At 43.4% G+C, this 20846-nt stretch overlaps 3 protein-coding genes across 7 annotated transcripts in view; 1 reads left to right on the top strand and 2 right to left on the bottom strand.

The window, feature by feature from the left end:
• Positions 1 to 11888, bottom strand: part of P2RY14 (purinergic receptor P2Y14) — an 80504-nt gene extending 68616 nt beyond the window's left edge. The window contains exon 1 of the mRNA XM_067737499.1: positions 11806 to 11888. The gene's annotated coding sequence lies outside the window, so the exon portion shown is untranslated. The remainder of the gene's footprint in view (positions 1 to 11805) is intronic.
• Positions 1 to 20846, top strand: part of MED12L (mediator complex subunit 12L) — a 329485-nt gene that overhangs the window by 187909 nt on the left and 120730 nt on the right. The gene's annotated exons all lie outside the window — the stretch shown is intronic.
• Positions 5634 to 11937, bottom strand: GPR87 (G protein-coupled receptor 87). The gene is made up of 2 exons (XM_067737495.1): positions 11806 to 11937; positions 5634 to 7148 (listed from the first exon to the last, which is right to left on the bottom strand). Exons 1-2 carry the CDS (start codon positions 11837 to 11839, stop codon positions 6106 to 6108), a joined length of 1077 nt encoding a protein of 358 aa, XP_067593596.1. The 5' UTR covers positions 11840 to 11937; the 3' UTR covers positions 5634 to 6105.

Below are 20846 nucleotides of genomic sequence, written 5' to 3'. Positions count from 1 at the left end.
TAGACTCAGTCTTCTCCTCTGTCCAGCAAACTGCTGCTAGCTAAAGCACACTTGTGTGTGCTTCTGCTTTGTGCGAGTGTTGTGTGGTCCTCTTTGGCAATTTAGTTTCCTTGGCAGTGTGACCGAGACATTTTTCTGTGGTTTTAGGCCATTAATGCTGTAGAGAGCTACGTACCTGTCTAGTTCCTATTTGGAGCACAGCAGTGATTCTTAGGCTGTTCTGCATGGACCAGTTGGCGTCATCAGAATGTAGAATCAGTGAGGCCAAGTTTCTGTGTTTAGTCCTCAAGTGAGCTGTTCAGGGAGCAGCGGTGCGTGTTGCCCTTGTCTTATTCCCAGGGATCACGGGGTGGGTTGAATGAGGACGTGTGGTTCCACTTGTGTGACTCCATCATGACCGGAAGGCTCGTTCGGATCCCATGTTCTACTCCTCCTTCGGGAGCCTGGCAGGCTTCCTGTAGGGGGTGTTTATCTAACCCGAGTTGTAGTTCGTTGGTGACATCAGTGCCCTCAGTGGCCCAGCCTCCTGACCAGCCTGTTTGTTTAGTTGTCTCCACAGAGGCCTGTGTGTTGGAAGGACAAATGCAGCCTCCCTCTCTAAAATCCTGTTGAAGTCACACCAATCATAAATTTCGTACTTAGTTGTTAATAGTGGGACAAAAGATTTGTGATGGTTTTGCTGTAGAGGAGAGGGAGAATTTAAACTAGAATTTAGCTTATGTGTTCCTTCAGGAAGCCAAGGCAAATAAAAATACTCAACTTGGGTGAGCTGGGTTCTTTCCTGTGGCGTTGAACAGAGCCGCTAGCAGCGACCACTAACCTAGAAACCGTTATCCACCCACCCAGGAAACCTCCGTTAGAGACTTTTGTTGAATACCTGCTCATCCAGCATCCAGGGCTTCCCAGTTTGTGTTAGTAAACTGGATGGAAGAAGCTTCCCTGTGGGGCCTCTCGCTAATGAAATGGCTGGATTCCCTGAGCCCTCTTTCCTTGTCCTAAGCTGCTTGTTTAACTGGGTAACGCAATCCTAACGTAGACGCGAATCTTCAGATGCGCTCTGCCCACGGGTTTGCCCGCACTGTCTCAGCTTACACCCGTGCCAGCTCAGTACGTGACACTTTCAAGAGTTATCTAGGTTTTGATCCTGAACTATATGCTCATCTGAATTATAAGGGAATAAAATGATCAAATATGTGTGATTGGTAGGCTTAACGTTCTCTTAATAGTGAGTATAATCTTTCATATTTAGTAAAGAAATTATTGAGGCTTTGCTTAAGGGTGCTTCTCAACTTCAACCCCAGCTTTATCTGCAGTGGTGAAATAGTTTGTGCTCCTAGCATTCGGTAACATAAATAATTGGCAAGGCTTTTGGTCATGTCATTAGTACCTTGAGGCGTGCGTTTCATTTCAGTATTGAGCCGTGGTTAAAGCCAGAACTTCTGGAGCCAGGTGGCTTGAGTCTGGATCCCAGCAACGGCTTTTCTGACCTGCGTGACCTTGAGAACGTTAGGGTAATGCTGGTGCTTCCTCAGGGGTTTATCAAGGGCATGAAGGTAGTTGATGCAGGTCAGGTGCTGAGAACGATGCCTGCTGTGTAGGGAGTGCCCAATAAAAGTTAGCTATTTTTATTTCATTAGAAAATAACCATTGAGTGTTAAAAGTACTAGGCGAGAAGAGTATGTGAGGGCCTGGGACGGAAGGGAGAACCTGAGGCCTCTAGCAGCAGTGCCGGCAGTTTAGAATCGCGGTGCAGTTGGTTCGTTTTCTCCTCTCAGCTGGGTGTACGGTGGGAGGTGGGAGCCAGGTTTGCTGTGCTCCCAGGTCCTTGCTGGTCCATGAGACGACACAGCCTCCCCCGGCCCGAGGCAAGCCCGATGCAGGGCCAGGCCGGGTGGAGGCCTAGCTTGCCCACTGTATCTGAGGGCAAATCTGCAAGATTTGGTGCAGGGCTGCTAATAGGGGTGAGGGCAAGAGGGGTCATAGGATGACTCAGAATTTCCAGTTCAGGTGCCTGGGTGGATGGTGATGCTGTTAATCAAGTTCAAGGGTTAAGGAGCCCCCTTGGATGAGGTGGAGAAAGCGATGCAGTCCATATTGTTATGGTCCCACAATACCAGGCAAAGTGAGGTCTGTGTGTGCAGATAGGTTATATTATGTCTGGCTTTCATATCACTGTACTAAAAATAGGTTGAAATATATCCCACAGAAAGAGTGCATTGGGTTTGATGGGGTTGAGAAGCCCTGATCTAGATGATTCCAAATTTATATCATGTAAGTGTTCTGCCCAGTATTCACATCCTTATATACTTATTCATTTTTCTATTGTGTTTAATGGTGGCATTTCTCTAGCTGCATAAAACAGCACATAAAAATCTAAAGACACTGGTGATATGGTTCAGGCTTTTTGAGGAAACATAGAGATATTTATTTTTGATACTTGACAGATGGCTTCACTGTTACTGAAAGTATTTTGGTTTGGGCTAGTAGTAACAAGCATGGGATGGGATGTTTAAGGTCTGTTTCTAAGGGCTATTTGAAAACTACCATAGGTTAAGGAGCTGAGTCATGTTTGTTATACTAAATCTATTAGCCCTCGTTATACATGCTGTGTGTTTATATGTGTGTCCAGAGAAACATGTCTAGAGTGTTGTTGGAAAGTCTTGTTTATAACATTTAAACCTAAACTTAGACTTGGAAGCTTTGGGCGGTCTGGTGACTAATTCTAGCTTCTTGTTCATAAGCTAGGCTGATTTAATCAGATGTGTGGCTCATTTCTGAGAACTGCTGCAACCAGTGGATATTCTCTGGCATTATTCAAAGAGAAATTGGCCACTTTATCAAGAACGCTTGCCAATGAAGCTGTTTGAAAGAAAGGAATTTCCAGTTTAGTTCCATATCTTGCGTTTTCAAATGAGGAGAAGAAAAGATAGGTGGTCTGATAGCCACATTACACCATTATAAAAATCATTTTAGATGATTTCTTGTTATTGTAGCTTATAAGAAAAACTTTAGAATATTCAAAATAAAAGTTGCCATTTGAATCCCATGCATTTCTTGATACATTAAAAATTTTAACACTGACAATCTTATTCCTCCTTCTTCAACTCTAATAAATAAACTCTAATAAATCATTTTATATTTAATTAAAATTTTTTTGTATTTCAAGGAAGAGCAGCCAGTATTTGTTCCATTTTCCCTGTGAAATCCATGTATGTTGCAGCCTTTTTAGTTTTTTTAACATCTGTAAGATAATTTCTTATAGGTATCAATTATTTTTTTAAACATTTCCAGCATACATTTGTCTGGGCAGCTCCAGGACTGTTTTTGGTGTACATTAGCATTAGAGATGACTGAAGGAATACTCGGGGGAGGAGGGAAGGGTTAGGCCATGTTATTGTGTAGTCAGTCGCAAGCAGTAAATAGGACAGGAGTCGTTTTCTTCAGGTGTTTCATGAATTTTACCACTAGATGGTGATACAGGGCTGGGGACGGGAGCTAAGTCAGCATCTACCAGATGTTTATGTTGAAATTTGAAAATGTTTGAGCTTAAGAAATATTTACTTTTATAATTTACTTAGATATAGCCAAAGATTATTGTAAATATAATGTTAGACATTTTTTTTTTTACATGGTATGTGCCTAGTAAGTATTTATTGATTTGATAGCTGTCTTCTTGCGGTGTTCTGTCTGGGAGAAAACTCTCTATTTATGAGATTTAAGTGACCCCCAAGCTTTATTTTGCCCTTGTTGTTTTTTTGTTTATTTTTCTCGTATATATCACATTTCTCCAAAATGATCATAAAATGTGTGGTTTAGGTTGTACTGTCTATGCACAATTTTGGCTTAGCTGTTTACCTAAATTTATGAATTTTCCTTGTTACCATTCCCTTGAAGCTTTAGTTGAGAAAAAATTATGCTATACTGTTTGGAAATGAGAAGAAAATGGTATGAACGGTATAATGAATATAACAGAGTTAGTAATCCACTGAAGATTTTCTATTAGTCAGTTTCTCTGCATGTAAGTTTTATAAGTAATAGAAAAATTTCTTTTTGAAAGTATCTGAATATGTTTCTCATTTGCATAAAATAAAGAATAACTTTGTTATTTATTGCTGCCTTAAGAGGGTCCTGAAACATTGACTATAATCCAAAGGCTCCATGTAAGAGATTTTAGATTTCAAGTTTAAGATTGTTTCCCAATTATCAATTAATTAAAAACCAGTCAAATAGAATGCTTATTTTCTTCAGCATTAATGCAGTAGTTTGTATTAACTTATGACACCAGCACAATATTTTATGCTATTCCTGTTGATATTATGTTAGTTATATAAATGATTCATTCTTGGTTGGCCTGGATAAGTAATTTTTGTGACCACAATGTGAGCGTTGGTATAAAAAACAAGCAGGATGATTCTGATGTTTTGGTAATACAGCTTTAAAAAATAGGGATAATCCTTTCTATTTTTTTCCTAAGTCAGTGTTTTAAGATGTCCCATTGATTTAATCATGTCATTTCAGAGAATAAATCCACCCTTACATAAAATGTACCCACTAACTCTACAGCAATCCAATTTTAGAAACATGCAAGTGGGATTGAAATATTTTAAGGACCTCTTAGACTGAGGCCTGAATTTTAGAGGATTAAATGAAGTCTGGGGTTTGGTGAATTTCAGAGCACCAAATGGAGCCATTGATGCTATTAAAGATGGTAGGTTCTTAGTTTTTAGGTTCTGAGGTGAACATGCCTTTAACAGAATACACACACACACACACACACACAGAGGGAAGTGGGTAGTATCACTTATGAGTGGGATATTTGACTTCTTTTTTGCTCACTTTAGCTTTTTAGAATTTCGCAGGCAGATCGTTTACAAGAGTCTAAATAAAATATCGCACTGTTTTGCATGTGTATGTCTGCTTTGTCTCCGTTAACCGGTAATGTTCCCTTTTCCTCAGCAAACATGCCTTCACTCCTGTTCTTTTAATGCTCCCCTGGTTTCTTGTTGAGTGTTAGGAACAAATCGGGCATCTAGTCAGTGGTCAAGCAGCTGAAGGCTTTGAAAAAGAATGAAGGCTCAAAGGTTTATATCGAAGCAGAAACTATTCTAAGATAGTTCTTTTTTGACTTGATTTATTGAGCTCTGTTCTTCACCTGAAGGTGTTACTTTTAAACTAATGATATCCCTGTTAATGATGGGATACAGCTCAAAAGGAAGACTATTTTAAAACTCTAGTTTTTCTAAAATAAGGACTATTAAGTGGCTTTTGAATAAACTACATATACTTGATTATTAACCAAGCCTTCACATTCTCTTCTCTACCCTTAGTACAGGAGGATTCAAATGCAGCATAGGGTATAAGAATGTCAAACATAAGTTCAGAGTGTTTTATCCAAAATCTACTTGTCTTAATACTTTTTTTTTTTTTTTGGTCACACTTTTTTTTTTTCTCTGAAATGATCTAAGTTTAAAATCAGTTAATTGACTTAAGTCTTTCAAATGCGTTGCTTAAAAAAACACAGGTGGACTTTCTTGCCTACCCCCCACCCCGCACTGTGCAAGTTTTTCTCATATGCATAAGACATAAATAAACACAGACAGGGGATAATGGCTAAAGGTTGTGTATGGGCCACAGATACAATGACAGAAAGACCTAGCAATCCATATTTACTCAGTTACATCTGCAGTGTATGAGCTGTGTTGAAAACAGCATTTTCTTTCCCAAATCTTAGGGATCCAGGTTAGATAGAGTTCCCTCCACTTCCTCTTCTTTCAGAAGTGGCTTCAGAGCACCAGCATTTCCTGGAAGCATTTCCTGCAGTGTGCTGGCATTGCTGTGGCCTTTTCTGCACCTGTAACCTGCTCCTTCAACCTTGAGCCATGATCCCTGCCACTCAGCGACACACCGCCTCTTGTTAATTTCACTTTTTGGGTATGCCTTAATGTTTTTCTCAGTTCCAAATTATACCCCAACTTCATATCATCTCAGTTCTCTTTTCATCCATATTTCGATGGGCTCAAGCGAGGGTAATCAAAAGGCAAATTTATTTACACTTTGTACACATTGACTTCGACAAGCAAGAGAAGGCCTGGTGGCCTTTAACTCCTACACATCAGTATAATCATAGTATATGCGGACCTCTGATCTTCTGACACTTTGCAGTGATCGGATGCTCTCACTCCTCGTTCTGATATTTGATTTCTTGAACAGCCTTCTTGAGAATGAGCGACACATAAAAAAGTAAATTATCGGATCCAGGCACACGTTGCACGCAGACAAGAAAAGCGTCATTTCTTTGCAGTAATATAGGATTTCGTGTGCCGATTCATCTAAGAGTCTGTCCAGGTGGCTAAAAGTGAAAGGAATCCTGCACAAGTGATAGGGTAGGAAACAGGTGAAAAACACGGCCACGACCACCCTAATGCTCTGGTTATGTCTTCGCTTTCGGCTGGACTGGCTCACGAACTGCCTGCTGGATTTGTGGATGTACCTGGATATGGCTATGTAACATCCTATCAGCATCGCCAGCACAACCACAAACAAGCAGCTGTTGACATAAATGATGGCCTTATGCCATTTCACTCCCAAGGGACTCTTAAGTTTCATGCACTCATGAATATTTTCCCTAGTTGGTTGACCGTTTGTTAGAATGATGTTTGGCAAGGACAGGATAGCCATGAGCACCCAGACACCAATAGACAAAATCTTTGTAAAGGTTATGCTGTACATGCGAGAGTCGCCAAACGGCTTTACCACCTTCAGGTAGCGATCAATGCTTATCAGCCCGAGAAACACGATGGAAGTATACATGTTGGCGTAAAATAAAACCGAAGTGTATCGGCAGAGGATAAACTTGAAGTCCCAAGGTCCAAATCCTGCATCGTGGACTATTCGAAATGGAAACGTCAGCGTCATTATGAGGTCAGCAACCACTATGTTCTTGAGATAAAATATGAAGCTGGTTTTATTCCTAATGTGGAAGAAGATCCACACAGCTAGACCATTCAGCAAGATGCTTGCCACAAAGATGACGAGGTAAAGCCCAGGCAAGACGACAGTGTCAAATTCGTTGTTAATGGTGGTGTTCTTTCCGGGTCCATCGCTTGTGTTACTTGGGGTGTGATTCCCTGGACCGTGCAGCTCATTATCTGTAGGAGAAGCGGGGAGATGTCACTTCAGTGCTTTGATGCATGCCCTACAGAGTGCTGGGCTTCCTCACAGGCTGAACTATTGCCGTTTCGGGCTAGTTAAAAGATGTCTTTAGTAATTTAAAGACTCAGTTTATTGCACTGTGAATACTTTGAGTGCCTAAAGAATTGGTGGCCTCACACAACGAGGTCCTACTGTATGGTGCAGGGAACTGTACTCAATTTCCTGTAATAAACCATAATTGAAAGGAACATGAAAAAGAATGTGTGTGTGTGTGTGTGTGTATGTATATATAGAACTGAATCACTTTGCTATACACCAGAAACTAACACAACATTGTAAATCAACTATACTTTAATAAACAGATGAAAAAACATTAAAAGAAAAAAGAACTGGTGACCTCACCCCTAAATCCCCCACCCCCAAGTCCCATGAGTAAAATGTGAATTTCTGGCTCTCTGTGCTAACTGTTTGAAAATGAAAGTAAATATACCAGTGAAAATTACCTTGATTAGATTTTTAATTCAGTGTTTGATATCCTTACAAATAGAATCAACAAAATTTGGGAGCAGAAAATTAGAATTTTATATAACAGAATGGTAGCATGTGGTTATTCTTTTAGTGCAGTCTTTGGCAGGCGCTCTTTGAAATATCTTTTTCTCTCTCTTAGTTTTAAGCTATTTAATCATCAAGAATTGGGAAAGAGTAAAACTAGCAGGTCATTTTGAATTTTTTGTCCGTGACTTTTTTTTTTTTTATAATACTTAAGAAACTTTAGGGGCCATCGTTAGGAAGAGAAATAAAAAGGAACAATTGTCATTAATATTTAAATTCATTCTCAAGGAGGACAGTTATTAAAAATAATTGCAGTCTGGTACCTATTTCAATTTACAAGTCTAGATTATATGTATTGTGCTGAGAATATGAAAATTTTAAACCTCTTGCTATTTTGGAATTTTGAGTTCGTGTTGTTGAAGACCTGCACCATACCACTGTATCTTATAATCAATGAAATGGTTTATGAACATTGGATTTGCCTGACAGCCATGAGGACGGGCCTCTCAGATCTCCTACTGCAGGGAGTGTAATTGATGGGCAACTCCAGCTCAGTGTTCTGAACCCAGCACTGTTTTCTTGCTGATGCCATGCTTCGCATGGACTGCTCCCAGCCAGTAACTGAGCACATGATACTAAGACAAGCCTGTTCCTGGGACAGTAGGGGTTTCTCTGACGAGTGACTTTGGCTGGAGAACTTCTCATCAGTCTGGTCAAAACTTTCTTCAGGGCTTCCCTGGTGGCGCAGTGGTTGAGAGTCCGCCTGCCAGTGCAGGGGACACGGGTTCATGTCCCTGTCCGGGAAGATCCCACATGCCGCGGAGCGGCTGGGCCTGTGAGCCAGGGCCGCTGAGCCTGCGCGTCCGGAGCCTGTGCTCCGCCACGGGAGAGGCCGCAACAGTGAGAGGCCCGCGTACCGCAAAAAAAAAAAAAAAAAAAAACTTTCTTCAAACTACACTGAAGTCTGAATCTTCCTCCTCTGCCTCCTTGCTCCCCTCTCTCTTCCACAGAGGTCAGACCTGCACAGCTGTCAGCAGTCCCTCTGGGCAATCACCCCCATAAATCTCTTGACCATCCAGTTACATTTTGTCTTTTTTTTTTTTTTAAACTGGAGCTAGCAATTCACAAATGAACTGTGTGGATGTAAGTTGACAAGGAAGGTCATTTCTGAATTTTCACGTCTCACTAATAATGTTTACTATAGTTACAATTATGTTTTGGAATGATTTTGTTTTAGAGCTAACAGCATGAATTTAGCCCTCATTTCCCTACATGACAGGCGGCGAAGTATATATTTTGTTTCCCTTCTTTGAAGAAGCGAACCCAGGAAGATAGTTTTGATGATTATCATCCAAAAACAGGTTCTTAAATTGCTGCCTGAAATTTAAGTGTAGGCTCTTCCCGAGTAACCTTGTCCCCTTGCTGATTCTTTCCCTTTTATTCTCTGCTACAAGTGTTTTTAAAAACTGGTATTCCTGGCTTAAACGTCCTTACACAGGCTGGTAATTTATACCTGGACTAGCCTGTTACGATGAGACCCACAGTATTATTAAGCGTTACAAGTTTAAAATGCCTGATTCAGCTGCCAGCTGTACTCCTGTTGCCAGTTTCAAATGTTGTGTTGGAACAGGATCGTTCAAGCCTGTCTTTAACTTCATTAGTGTCTCAGTCTTGGCCGCTTCTGCTCCATCAGATCTACATCAGCATCCATGCCCTGAGAAGCTTCTTAAGATGTGCAGCTTTACCTGGGTTAAGATACCTGCTTGACTTAATTTCCCCAATGAAACTATTAACAGTTACTTTCATCTAACCCAGAACAGAACCCTAAGGGAAGTAGAGAGAGGACAAGTAACTTTTAAACAGGATAAGTGGTCTAGCTGAGGGACCCAGCCTGAAAAGGGGCAGCTACATCATCTCCTGAAACACTGGTTGTACCTTGTAACAATTCCTAACGAATGATTTTCAAAACCATTGTAAATGCAAGTAGAATGGTTCGCGAACCATAGCGTAATAGGCATGGAGTATTTCCACCCTTAGTGTCGGCTCCCTGGATCTGCTGTGCTTTTCCGTTGTGGAATGGAAGGACCCATACTTCTCAGGGTTGGGTAGGGATTTTGTATCTGTTTATTATATACTTTAAAGTTTTAATTGTATGAACAAGCACTCTTACTAAATGACGATTTACTGATCAGTTATATTTATCATCAAACACAGTCTTAAATCAGCATGTCAGAAATAGTCCTTAAAGATATTCTGAGTGATAAATAACATCAGGTATGAGTAACCTTGTTCCACAGTGATTATTGAACCGTTCCGTGGCTTTGAGACAGTCTGCTGAGCATGTCACCTCACAGTTTTGCTTCTTTAGTTTATGTACGGGATTAACGCTCTAGAATATAGGATTTCTTAATTCAGTGGAATAGGCTTGGGCTTGTTTATTACTTCATTTACAAATTCTACATTTATGAGGCAGCTGAAACAAATTAGTGGTTAAAGCCTGTTACGGGTTATCCTATGCAATAAATATGGTAGTGGAGAGAAAAATGGTTCCTGCGAAGCAGGAATAACCATCTGTGGGTTGCTCTGGAAGGTTCAGAACTTAATATAGAGAGTTCTGTGTGACATAGTTTTTTTTTTTTTTTTTTTTTAGAATTAAGTCTGTGGTATATTCTTTCCTGCCAGCCTTTCTTCTCTTCTGTATCATTGCCCCAGTTTTTCCAAAGCCTGTGGCTATGCCCAGAAGCGTTTCTCTGCAATGTTCCCACTCAGGAACAAAGACCGTTAAAAGTGAGTGGCTTTCTTTCCCCAGGAGGTTTTATCATGTTGTTCTTTGCTGTCAGTAAAGAGCTTGGCCAGGTTAGGGAACATTTTTAATGACAAGTAGTTTGGTGATTCAATTAAGAAAAACTAGAAGCTGTTTTGACAGTGTAAAGGCTGTTTTCTCACAGCTCACACACTCCTTATCTCCCAAGATGTTATTCCCTGTTTGTTTAGTGCAGAGCTTGATTACAGGGTGATAATTGAGGGTAAAAATCCCTTTCTTATTCTCCCCTCTGCTCCCCCTCTTCCAACTCCTTTTAAACTGAATTAGCAGAGGCAATGACATACGAACACTGGTTCCACAGTAAATCATCATTTTGTGCCAGTGGGTTTGTGAGAGTGGTTTTGTGGGATGTGTGTGTTGCGGCTGTGGCTGCCTGTGTTTGTGTGTAAGGGGGATCGTGTGTTCACCTGTGTGTGCTGGAGAAACGCGTGGGCTTTGTAGCCAGATACTGCTTTAGCCACATGTGGCTCCTGTATTGGACAGGGCAGATAGAGGGCATTGCAGGCAGTCCTCTTTGACAATGCTGGTTCAGTCACTTCATGACTTTGTGAGATGGAATAAATAGCGGCCACTTTGCTGGATCTTCTGAGAGTTAAATGCTCTGCATACGTTTCAAGCACAGTGTCTAGTACTCAGTAGATGTTCACTCTCTGACTTTTGTGTCATTAATAGCAGTCACATTCTGAACGATATGTGTTGAAGAATCTTGGTCCTTTTGCTTTTGGTGAAGCTGCATTGTTGCTCGTTGGGGCATGTCACACTTAGGCACAAAGTGTGAAAGTATCAACGATATATCACTGCTCTACCTGCCAGGTGGGAATGAAATACCAAAGTCACGCAAATTGCAGAGTGTCACTCCCCTGGCACAGCTGCCCTTGCATGACCATTTTCTAGCTACCCAGTAGTGTAGGTAGATGTTGTCTTGACCTCTTGGGGAATCTCAGTGAACCTTGATCTAGACTGTCACACCTGAAAAGTAATATGTACTTTAGTTTGGGTATGAAAAACTTCCCCAATTATTAGTTTAATCTTTCTTGTTCTTTTAGAGATGGTCTCTAGATGAAACAAAGCTTAAAAACAAAGTGACGGCAAGTTAAATTTCTCTCAGTGATGCCACCCTGCATGTTTGCTGTTTTACATTTAATGAAAGGCAAGGATAAATGCTGGTTTATTTTGTTACTTGGTTGGTGACCGCTAAAACCCCTAAATGGCCACATAGTGTAAATAACAGTTATTGATCAAGTAAGATTTTCTTTGCATTTTTCCCTACCGCTTACCTGGTAATTTTGCAAATGTCACGTTGAGTCCCATTCTTTAGTTCTGAGGGACTGTAAGCAAAAATACGTGTCAGGAAACACTCGGGGACGATTGACGCAAGGGCTCAGCATAGGTTATTCCTGGTTTGATTTCTGGGGGCCGGGGTGGGGGGGGAGAGAAACAGTTAGGCAGGAATTTGAACACACAGTATTTCGATCTTTACTTTTAAAAAAAGAAGAAAAAAAAGATATCCCCACGATTCAGAAAAGGCTTATTCTTTGGATAGGAACGACTGTGCCACATAAGAATTGTCTGTTTTTCTGTGCTCTTTCAGTGTGCCAGGAAGCATGGACCGTTTCTGTGTACGCTCTCTCCATCTGAATGCCACTGTGTGGCCCTGGGAAAGTTACTTAACGTCTCTGTGACTGAGTGTCCTCATCTCTGAAATGAGAATAATAGCAACCATACAACAGGATTGTGATAAGGATTATGTGACATAGTCCATAAGGCACCTGTCAGAACCTAGGTCAAAGAATGTGCTCAGGACATATTAGCCTATGCCTTGCCATCCTGCTTCTGCCTCACTCTACACGCCCCAGCCCCTAACCTCAGCACATGTTCTTACATACATGTATGATGAGACGTTTTAACAATCTCCAATTGTATGTAAATTAAGAGATCTAGCGCTGGTATATGTAAAGAGTGGTTTATAAGCTCAGATATATTCAGCATCCAATCATTCCTGTAATCTCTAGGGTTCTAGTTTGGGCTTTACACTAACCAGCTGTGTGACCTTCATCGTCACCCGACCTTTTTGGAATTTCGGACTGAAGGCCCTAAAAAAAATCCCTATCAGGACCCAGATTTATGTGGGCTTCTACGTTTTCCTCAAAGATAGGTTCCCATTAAGAATTTATTACCCTTTGAACGTTTGTCTCGTAAGTCCCTGTATTTCTCTGTGCTAACTGGATTCCATCCAACCTCAGAGTTTGGCTAGGAGTGAATCATTAAATTAGCTTTGAGTGACTGGTGTGTGATTTTGGGCTAAGTACCCTAACTTTTCTGAGCTTCAGATTCCTCACAACCTTTTTATCAGGATTACCTGAGACCATATGTGCACGTGACGTTGCTTTGAACGCTCTAGGACAGCCCCCCCAGTTCCCCTTGAGCAGCCTTCTCTGTGTCTAGTCCCTGTTTTCTGACTTTCCTCAGGTGTCGATCCAAGAGAGAAGAAATCCTGGGAACTGTTGTCATAAGTGTGCTGCTGAAGCCAGATGTGTTTCGGGAACAGTTCACTGTAGGGAAGTTGCACTGTTTCTCATGAAATGAAACCATGTGAGGCCTTCGTGTCCCCTCACTGATATTGCTTCTATACCACACAGCTGCAGAGAGCCCCCAAGTAAGCTCGTCCCCTCCAAGTACAAGGCAATCTTCCGATTGCATCAGCAGTTGCATCTGCTGAGTCAGCAGGGAGAGAGCACTTCGGAGGCAAAAGTATATTTAAGAATTGGGCCGCAAGTGGAGAGGCACATGTTTCTTTCTCTGTTACTTTGTCCTTCTCTTCTGCTCCCTAGTAACACGTGAAGTTCAGGGGCTGGATTTGGTAGTAGATGGAAAAAGTGGTGTCCGGGCTTCCCTGGTGACACGGTGGTTGAAAGTCCGCCTGCCGGTGCAGGGGACACGGGTTCGTGCCCCGGTCCGGGAAGATCCCACATGCCGCGGAGCAGCTGGGCCCCTGAGCCATGGCCGCTGAGCCTGCGCGTCCGGAGCCTGTGCTCCGCAATGGGAGAGGCCACAAAGTGAGAGGCCCGCATACCGCAAAAAAAAAAAAAAAAAAAGTGGTGTCCGAATTTTCAGTGATTTCCTCCCCTCCACCAATCATCTCTTTTGAGAGTTTAGAAGCCCTGTCCATGCCTCTCACCTTGAATCGCTAGCGTAGGTGGTATATAGTGGGTGGTCAAAAGGTATCCATTGGTTAATGGATCATAGACAATGATTAGGGCTCTTAGACTCCCGCCTTTTTGAGTGTCGGTGTTGCCGTGTTTTTAAAGTAAGGCAAGGAGGTAAAACCCTACTTTTTTTCCCCCCACTCATAAAAGTTTACTGGGATTGAGGCAGTTTTCTAAACTTCATAATAATGACCTTTGGATTTCAGCAAACCTTATTTTCTTGAATCCAAGTTCTCATGGAAACATTTCAAGGAGTTTACATGAAAGACATCTCTAACTTTCTGTTCCTCTGTGGCAAGTTATGTGGTTTTCCATCTTTTTGGCTTCACTTATACCTTACTTGGTAACAGGAAATCCAGTATGGCTTCTCCACACTGGAGGAGAAGCAGTGTCTAGAAGTGGGTGAGCCACAGCAGCACTAAGAGGTAGCAGACAGCCATTAAGGAGGACACGGAAGAGAGTCTGGGAGAAAATATTTGCATATCATGTTTCTGATGAAGGATTAAATTCAGAACATACAGAGAACTTCTACAACTTCCTAATAAGAAAAAAACAGCCCAACTAAAAAGTGGTCTAAAGATTTGTATAGACATTTTACCAAAAGCACATGAAAAAATGCTCAATATCATTAGTCATTGGGGGAATTCAAATAAAAAACACAGTGAGATACTATTTCACATCAACCAGAATGGCTATAAATAAAAAAGACAATTAGAAATGTCACCGAGGATATGGAGAGGTAGGAACCCTTGTACACCGCTGGTGGGAATTTAAAATCATACGGCCACTTTGAAAACAGTTTGGTAGTTTTTTAAAAAGTTTCACCTAAATTTATCTTCTGACCCAACAGTTCCACTTATAGGTGTCTACTCAAGAGAAATGGAAACATAGACCTATGCAAAGACTTATATGCAGGTAGCATATACGTTTTTAGTAGCATTATTCATAATAGCTAAGAGTTGAATCACCCCAAATGTCAACTGATGAATGGATAAACCAAAGGTAGCAAAGTCACATAATGGAATACTACTCAGCAATAAAAAGGAGCGAAATACACCTATAATATGGATGGATTCAAAAACGTTTTGCTAGGGAAAGAAGCCAGATGCAAAATACCACTAAGATGAAATGTCTAGAAGAGGCAAGTCTATAGGGGTGGAAAGTAGATGAGGGCTAGGGGTGGGCGTGGAGACTCACTGTAAGGGTATGAGGGGTTCTATTAGGGTGATAAAAACTGGATTATGATGGTGGTTGCACAGCTCTATAAATTAATTAAAAATCATTGAATTGTACATTTAAAATGGATGAAAATTATGGTATGTAAATTATATTTGAATGAAGTTTAAAAGGAACAAATAGTATACAGAAGAGGAAAGGAATAGATACAAGCTAGCGGCTCACTGTGCAATAATGGATGAGTTTTCAAGGCCAGGGAAAAGCACCTAGTAAGCACATTCCCTGTCACCTCTTGAAGAAGATAGTGAAATGCAAAATACGTTCAGCAGGAGTTTCCACCCCTTGACGTAGGTGAGGGGCACTGCTTAGCGATCTGGATGATTCATTTATGAGTTTTCTTCTTTTACCATGTATTTTTTTTTTGCGGTATGCGGGCCTCTCACTGTTGTGGCCTCTCCCGTTGCAGAGCACAGGCTCTGGACGCGAAGGCTCAGTGGCCATGGCTCAAGGGCCCAGCCGCTCCACGGCACGTGGGATCATCCCGGACCAGGGCACGAACCCGTGTCCCCTGCATCGGCAGGCGGACTCTCAACCACTGCGCCACCAGGGAAACCCCATGAGTTTCTTCTTTTAGAATTCGGTTCAAAATCCAGAGACCCTGGCTGTGGGTGATTATTTGTACTTCGGGGGCATCCATACTCCCATTTTCTTAATTCCTATGGAAACTATATGAGAGAGTTGGGTTTTAATTCGTTCAGACATGATATTTGGATTTTTCTGGAGTCAAATTTGTTTTCCAGGTTTGGGAAATGAGATGTTTTATTCTCCTCAGCTGGCTTATGAGAGTGTCCTCTTGCCTCCTTCGTCTCTTATACTACCTTCTCTAGATGAAATGCCTCCCCTAATTTAGGCCACGGCTCCTCATTTTTGCATTTTCTTTTCCTCACGAGCGTGCATGTCTCCTCGGATGGTCGGCCATCTTCTACAATCTTCCCTTCCCCAGACTTCAGTCCACTGTGTACGTTGGAGTGTGTCGTCTGTCTGTGTTCCTCAAACTCAGCATTTCTAAACTTGAACTGTCTTTCCTTTCTGTGGCACACATCATTTTCCTTTCATCCCTGTGTATGAATATTTGGTTCATCTCTTAGTTGAGAGAGTTTAAGACCTCAGTGCTGGACTGGATCTTTCTCTCTTCCTTGCCCCCATCTAGTCAGTCACTTATCTAGTCTTTCTGCTTCTTCTGTTACAATATCATTCCTCTGTTTCTGTCCTCACCTTGCTCCTCCCAGTCATCTTCCAGATCCAGGCCCTCCTGGTGTCACATGTGGCCCTGTACTGACCTCCTCTCTGGTCTTCCTGCTTCTTGCTTCTCTCCTCTTGAAGCTGGCTGTCCTGCTTCTTGTTGCTAGATTCTTCTTTCTAAATTACCCATGTCATCGTGTTCTCTAACCCTGAGTATGATAAGACAGGGAACTTCTTGAATAACAGTTACTAATGAAATATAAGGAATTATTTTTTTTTACTGTTGGAGATCATGGAGTGTGGAAGCCAAAAGATGCTGGGTTCTGATAATTAAAAGTTGGCACTCAACTTTGGGAGAAATCTTCTTGTCCCATAATTAATCCTCTGAATCAGATGACAATAGTAACTACTCTGTAGAATCATTATGAGGTTAAGTGAGAATACATGTTTATGAATTATGTGCTTTGTGAACGTAGCTTTTGCCTGTGTTATTTCCACGAATCCTTGCCTACATGGAATTCACGATCATTTTCATCTGATCGGGGATTCTCTCCGTTAACCTAACTGTTGCCTCTCAGGGGCGTGCCTTGTGTTCAGTCCCCGATTTTTCTTCATACCCATTCCTGCTCCTGCATGGCCTCCTTTCTCCCCCTGTTTCCCTACCTTGGGAATCTCTGCCTCCCCTTCAGTGTCAAGGTCAGAATCTGACCTTTTCTATGAGGTCATTTTCGCAAAGTCTACTGATGGTCCACGCTCAGGGATTATAAAGAGGGTAAAGGGGAGGGTAAGTTTCTGCCCTCAAGGAATTTAGAATCTGCTGGAGGATCCAGACGTACAACAGACCACAAAATACAGAGTGAGAGGTTGGGATGCTATAGACATCCAGAGGTAGAGGTGTCCCCTGATGAGGGGAAGCAGGGATCAGGGAGGTTCCATGGCAGCTTCGATGCCTGGCTTGTGGCAGGTTTGCTGAAGGTCCGATGGGAAAGGAGCACATGGAAATGCTGAGCATGGCCCAACGTAACATGCAGTAGTCTGCTGGGGAGACGATGATGGCCTTGAGTGGTGGAGAGATGTGGCAGATCGAGGCATATTGAGCAGTGAGTGGCTGACTGATGCTGGTGCAATGAGACGGGGAGTGTTGTGTCCTCCCAGGATTTGGCAGTGGGTGTCGGTCTCTTTCACTGATGTTAGGGCCCCGTGAGAGGAGGGGCACATGAAAGAATGGGTGGAGTTCAGGTTTAGGTTTGTTGATTTCAGGATGCCCGCGTAGCATCCATGTGGAGATGTCTACTAAGGAATTGAAGATAGAGGTCTGGAGCCTGAGGAGGTGCTCCTGGCTGGTGAGGTACGTTTAAGATCAACAGAAGACCTGTGATAGAAAAAGCGATGGGAGTGGCTGAGGTTGCCCAGGATGAACCTGCCCAGTAGAGTGAGAATAGGAGAAGGCTGACTTCGAAGCTTTTAAGGAGCAGTTCTCGGGAAAGTGAAGTGCCTGAAGGAGTGCTCAGAGAACTGGAAGGATTACCGGCAAAGATTAATGGCCTGTGAACTGAGATGGGAGTTTACGAAATGAGAAGTCGTAACTAGTTTTCTCCTGCAGGGAAGTCAAGAGACCTAGGACAGCGAAGCGTCGTTGGATGGGATTTAGTAACAGAGAGGTCACTGTTGGTCTTTGCCGGGGCTGCATATGTCGTGCTGCCTGAGTGCAGGGGCTGGGTACGGGGGGAAGTAGGGGCAGAGCAGAGGGCTGATGACAGAGGGTTGGGTAATACTTGTGAGGTGAGGAAGTAGGGGAATGGTTTCAGACAACTCTTTCAAAAAAAAAAAAAAAAAAAAGAACAAAACACTATGCTTACCACAGGAAAAAGAGAGAGAGGGTGGGGGGTAGAGGTAGATATAGTACCAATGGAAGATTCTGCTAAGCTTCTCATTTCATGTCTTACATTTAAAAATATTTTTCTTCACTTGGCTTAAAAAAACAAAACAAACAAACCCTTGCTCCTACCCCTGGCCGACATGGTGGCGGTGTGGTGCCGACCCCAGCTCTGCTGCCTTTCAGCTTTCTGACCCTCAGTCTCCTCCTGTGTACAGTGGCTGTGATGATGTATCCACTATGGGGTGAGGTTGAAGTGAGAATGTTTATGAAGCATCTGGCACAGCTGTGCAGGGTATGGGCTAAGTCTTACAAGCCCCTGTTGCGTGTTGTAGGTACACAGTAGAATGCATTTAGTGATTGATGGGTTGGACACAGGGTGAATGAAACTCATTTCTCACCACCTGAGAACTGTTGCGTGGTTTGTAGTTTCAGCCGCCCCGTGAGGAGTCATTTGATCGTTTTGCTCCAAGAGCTTCGTACCGGTTGCCTCTGAGCCTCATCTGCCTGCTCCTTCTTCAACAGCAGCACCGAAGCTCCCGGGCCCCCCGTGCAGTTTACAGCAGAGCCGCTGTGCGTACTCTGCGCGTCCCAGCGCCTGCAGGGTGTTGGGATGAGCATTGCTTCAGCTGTAGTCATGGGCTTGGGTCCAGGATCTCACTGATGGGCAGGAACCCTGTCATGCCACCTACTGCTCCCCTAGCTGAGAGCTGACGAAACCTCTCAAGAAGGCGATGTCTGTGGCAGTCCTGGGTTTCACAGCCATTCCTGAGGTTAGATAGCATCGAGGCTGAGAGGAGACCTTCTAGGTTTTTTCCAGCCAACCATTGATATGATCCTTTGACTATTAACTGTGTTGCGATGTTGTTAGTTGTAAGCTGGCTTTTTTTTTTTTTTTTTTTTTTTGCGATACGCGGGCCTCTCACCATTGTGGCCTCTCCCGTGGCGGATCACAGGCTCCGGACGCACAGGCTCAGCGGCCATGGCTCACGGGCTCAGCCGCTTTGCAGCATGTGGGATCTTCCCGGACCGGGGCACGAACCCACGTCCCCCGCATCGGCAGGCGGACTCCCAACCACTGCGCCACCAGGGAAGCCCTAAGCTGGCTTTTTAAATGAGTGAAATGAAATGGTAGAAAAGGATGAACATGTCCTCAGTGTCTCCTTTATCTTAGGCCTTGAACTTGGTGCTTGATTTCTCCTGCAGCCCTCATAGCAGCCCGTGCCCTAGGTGTGTTTTATTCCCATTTTCTTCCCCAGCTGGGAAGATCCGAGGTTTAGACATGTTAATTAACTTGCCCTGACTCACACAGCCAGTAATGCGTAGGATCAGCATTCCCATCAGATCTGACTGAAACCGTATCTGCGGTTTTCCCCATGATCCTGCCCTGGAGTCCACATGCAGAGCAGTTCTGGGGTTGGTATTGGAGGGCCGGAAACGGGAGGGCCAGGATAGGGCGGCGGTGGGATTTGTTTTCCCTGTCAAGCTCGTGAAGGAACTGCGGATCTTCTAAACTGGAGATGTAGTTTGGCTTGGCCTGAACCATGTGGAAAACAGCAGGAAATTTCCCTTAAGCATGCAGATTTGGATCCTGTCTTGGAAAAGAAGATCTGCCCACAGTGAGCGTGAACGGTCCAGCAGTGTTCGCTGACTCTTCCCTTTGGAGAATATGCTGTCTGGGTCACCGGCTCACGGCATCCTCTGCTGACGTCCCTGGGCCTCCTCACTCGGGAGCATTGCTCGCCAGGTCCTGTAGACGCTTGATTTTGCAACTCTCGGTGTGTTTATCGTTTACTCTTCTATGACGACATTTGACCTATATGGATCATCCAATGTTCTACGTTGACGATAAACATGCCTTTCTTCCTCCCTCTCTACCAACTCCTGATTTTTCTCGCTTCGGTGACCAACACTTAGCATTCTTAACAAAATGACTTTCCTGGTACCGCTTAGCAACCCAGAAAGAATAGTGGCAGGAGATCTTGTTGTTTAGTGCACACCCGAGAATTAATTAATTGTCACAGTTGACCTTTTCTCTGTGCCCAGCCCTCTTCTGAGGCCTTTAAGTGAAAACCCTAACTGGTCGTATTGTTAAACCGCTTTTATGGTTGGAAAAATGGAGATTCTGTGTCTCAAGGAAGGAAAGGTTTATTAACGGTGGAGCAGAGGCTTGACTGAACCCAGGTGCGCTGGATACGCAAACCTCCGCTGTAGCCTGGAAGGGCAGTGGGAAGACCGGGGGAGCATCAGCACCCGGGGCTCCGGACCTGCTGCGATGGGCACACAGCTTTGTTCTCACCGTTCCCGGGCTAGGTCTCCACACGGGCGGGCAGCTGCTGTGCCGGGCTGGGGAACTCCCTCCTCAGCAGGCAGAGCCGGCAGGCGTGCGCAGCAGGCCATGCGATCCTTAATTCTCCCCGGCTTCCCAGGGCCTCGTTATTGCCTTTCTGGTCAAGATTTGAAAGATAAATGCCAGTTAAATGCTTGCTCCCCAGAGCAAGCTCCATAGAGCTTGCTGCTCACGATTTTTTGGACTGATTATTTGGTGATGGTGGTTCTCAAGTGACAGAGTTGTAGTATAATTCTCTCTCTTATTTGTCCTCCACTTTTCAATGTGTTCTTAAGAAGCTCACGTCTGGAACTGCAAGAATTTCAGATCTGAGGGGTTTTTTTTGGCGGGAGGGTGGAGAGGGGTCACTTTCTTGTAGAAGAGCTATACTAAGCCAGTAGAGCATATGGGAATACTGCTGTAGTCCCTAAAGTTCAGTGGAGAGATGTAATGTTCACAAGACCCACCTAAGGCAAAACTTCTGGTGAA

Source organism: Pseudorca crassidens, chromosome 5 (assembly GCF_039906515.1).
Source record: "Pseudorca crassidens isolate mPseCra1 chromosome 5, mPseCra1.hap1, whole genome shotgun sequence".
Taxonomy (NCBI): domain Eukaryota; kingdom Metazoa; phylum Chordata; class Mammalia; order Artiodactyla; family Delphinidae; genus Pseudorca; species Pseudorca crassidens.
The sequence above is the reverse complement of the archived record's forward strand: the minus strand, read 5'-3'. Positions and strand labels throughout refer to the sequence as shown.

Excerpts from the sequence above, each read along its gene's own strand:
- GPR87 (XM_067737495.1), bottom strand. The coding sequence starts at position 11,839 with ATGGGACTCAACGTGACATTTGCAAAATTACCAG. Across the intron at positions 7,149-11,805 it reads GACATTTGCAAAATTACCAG|ATAATGAGCTGCACGGTCCA; the intron begins GTAAGCGGTAGG and ends CTTCTCCTACAG.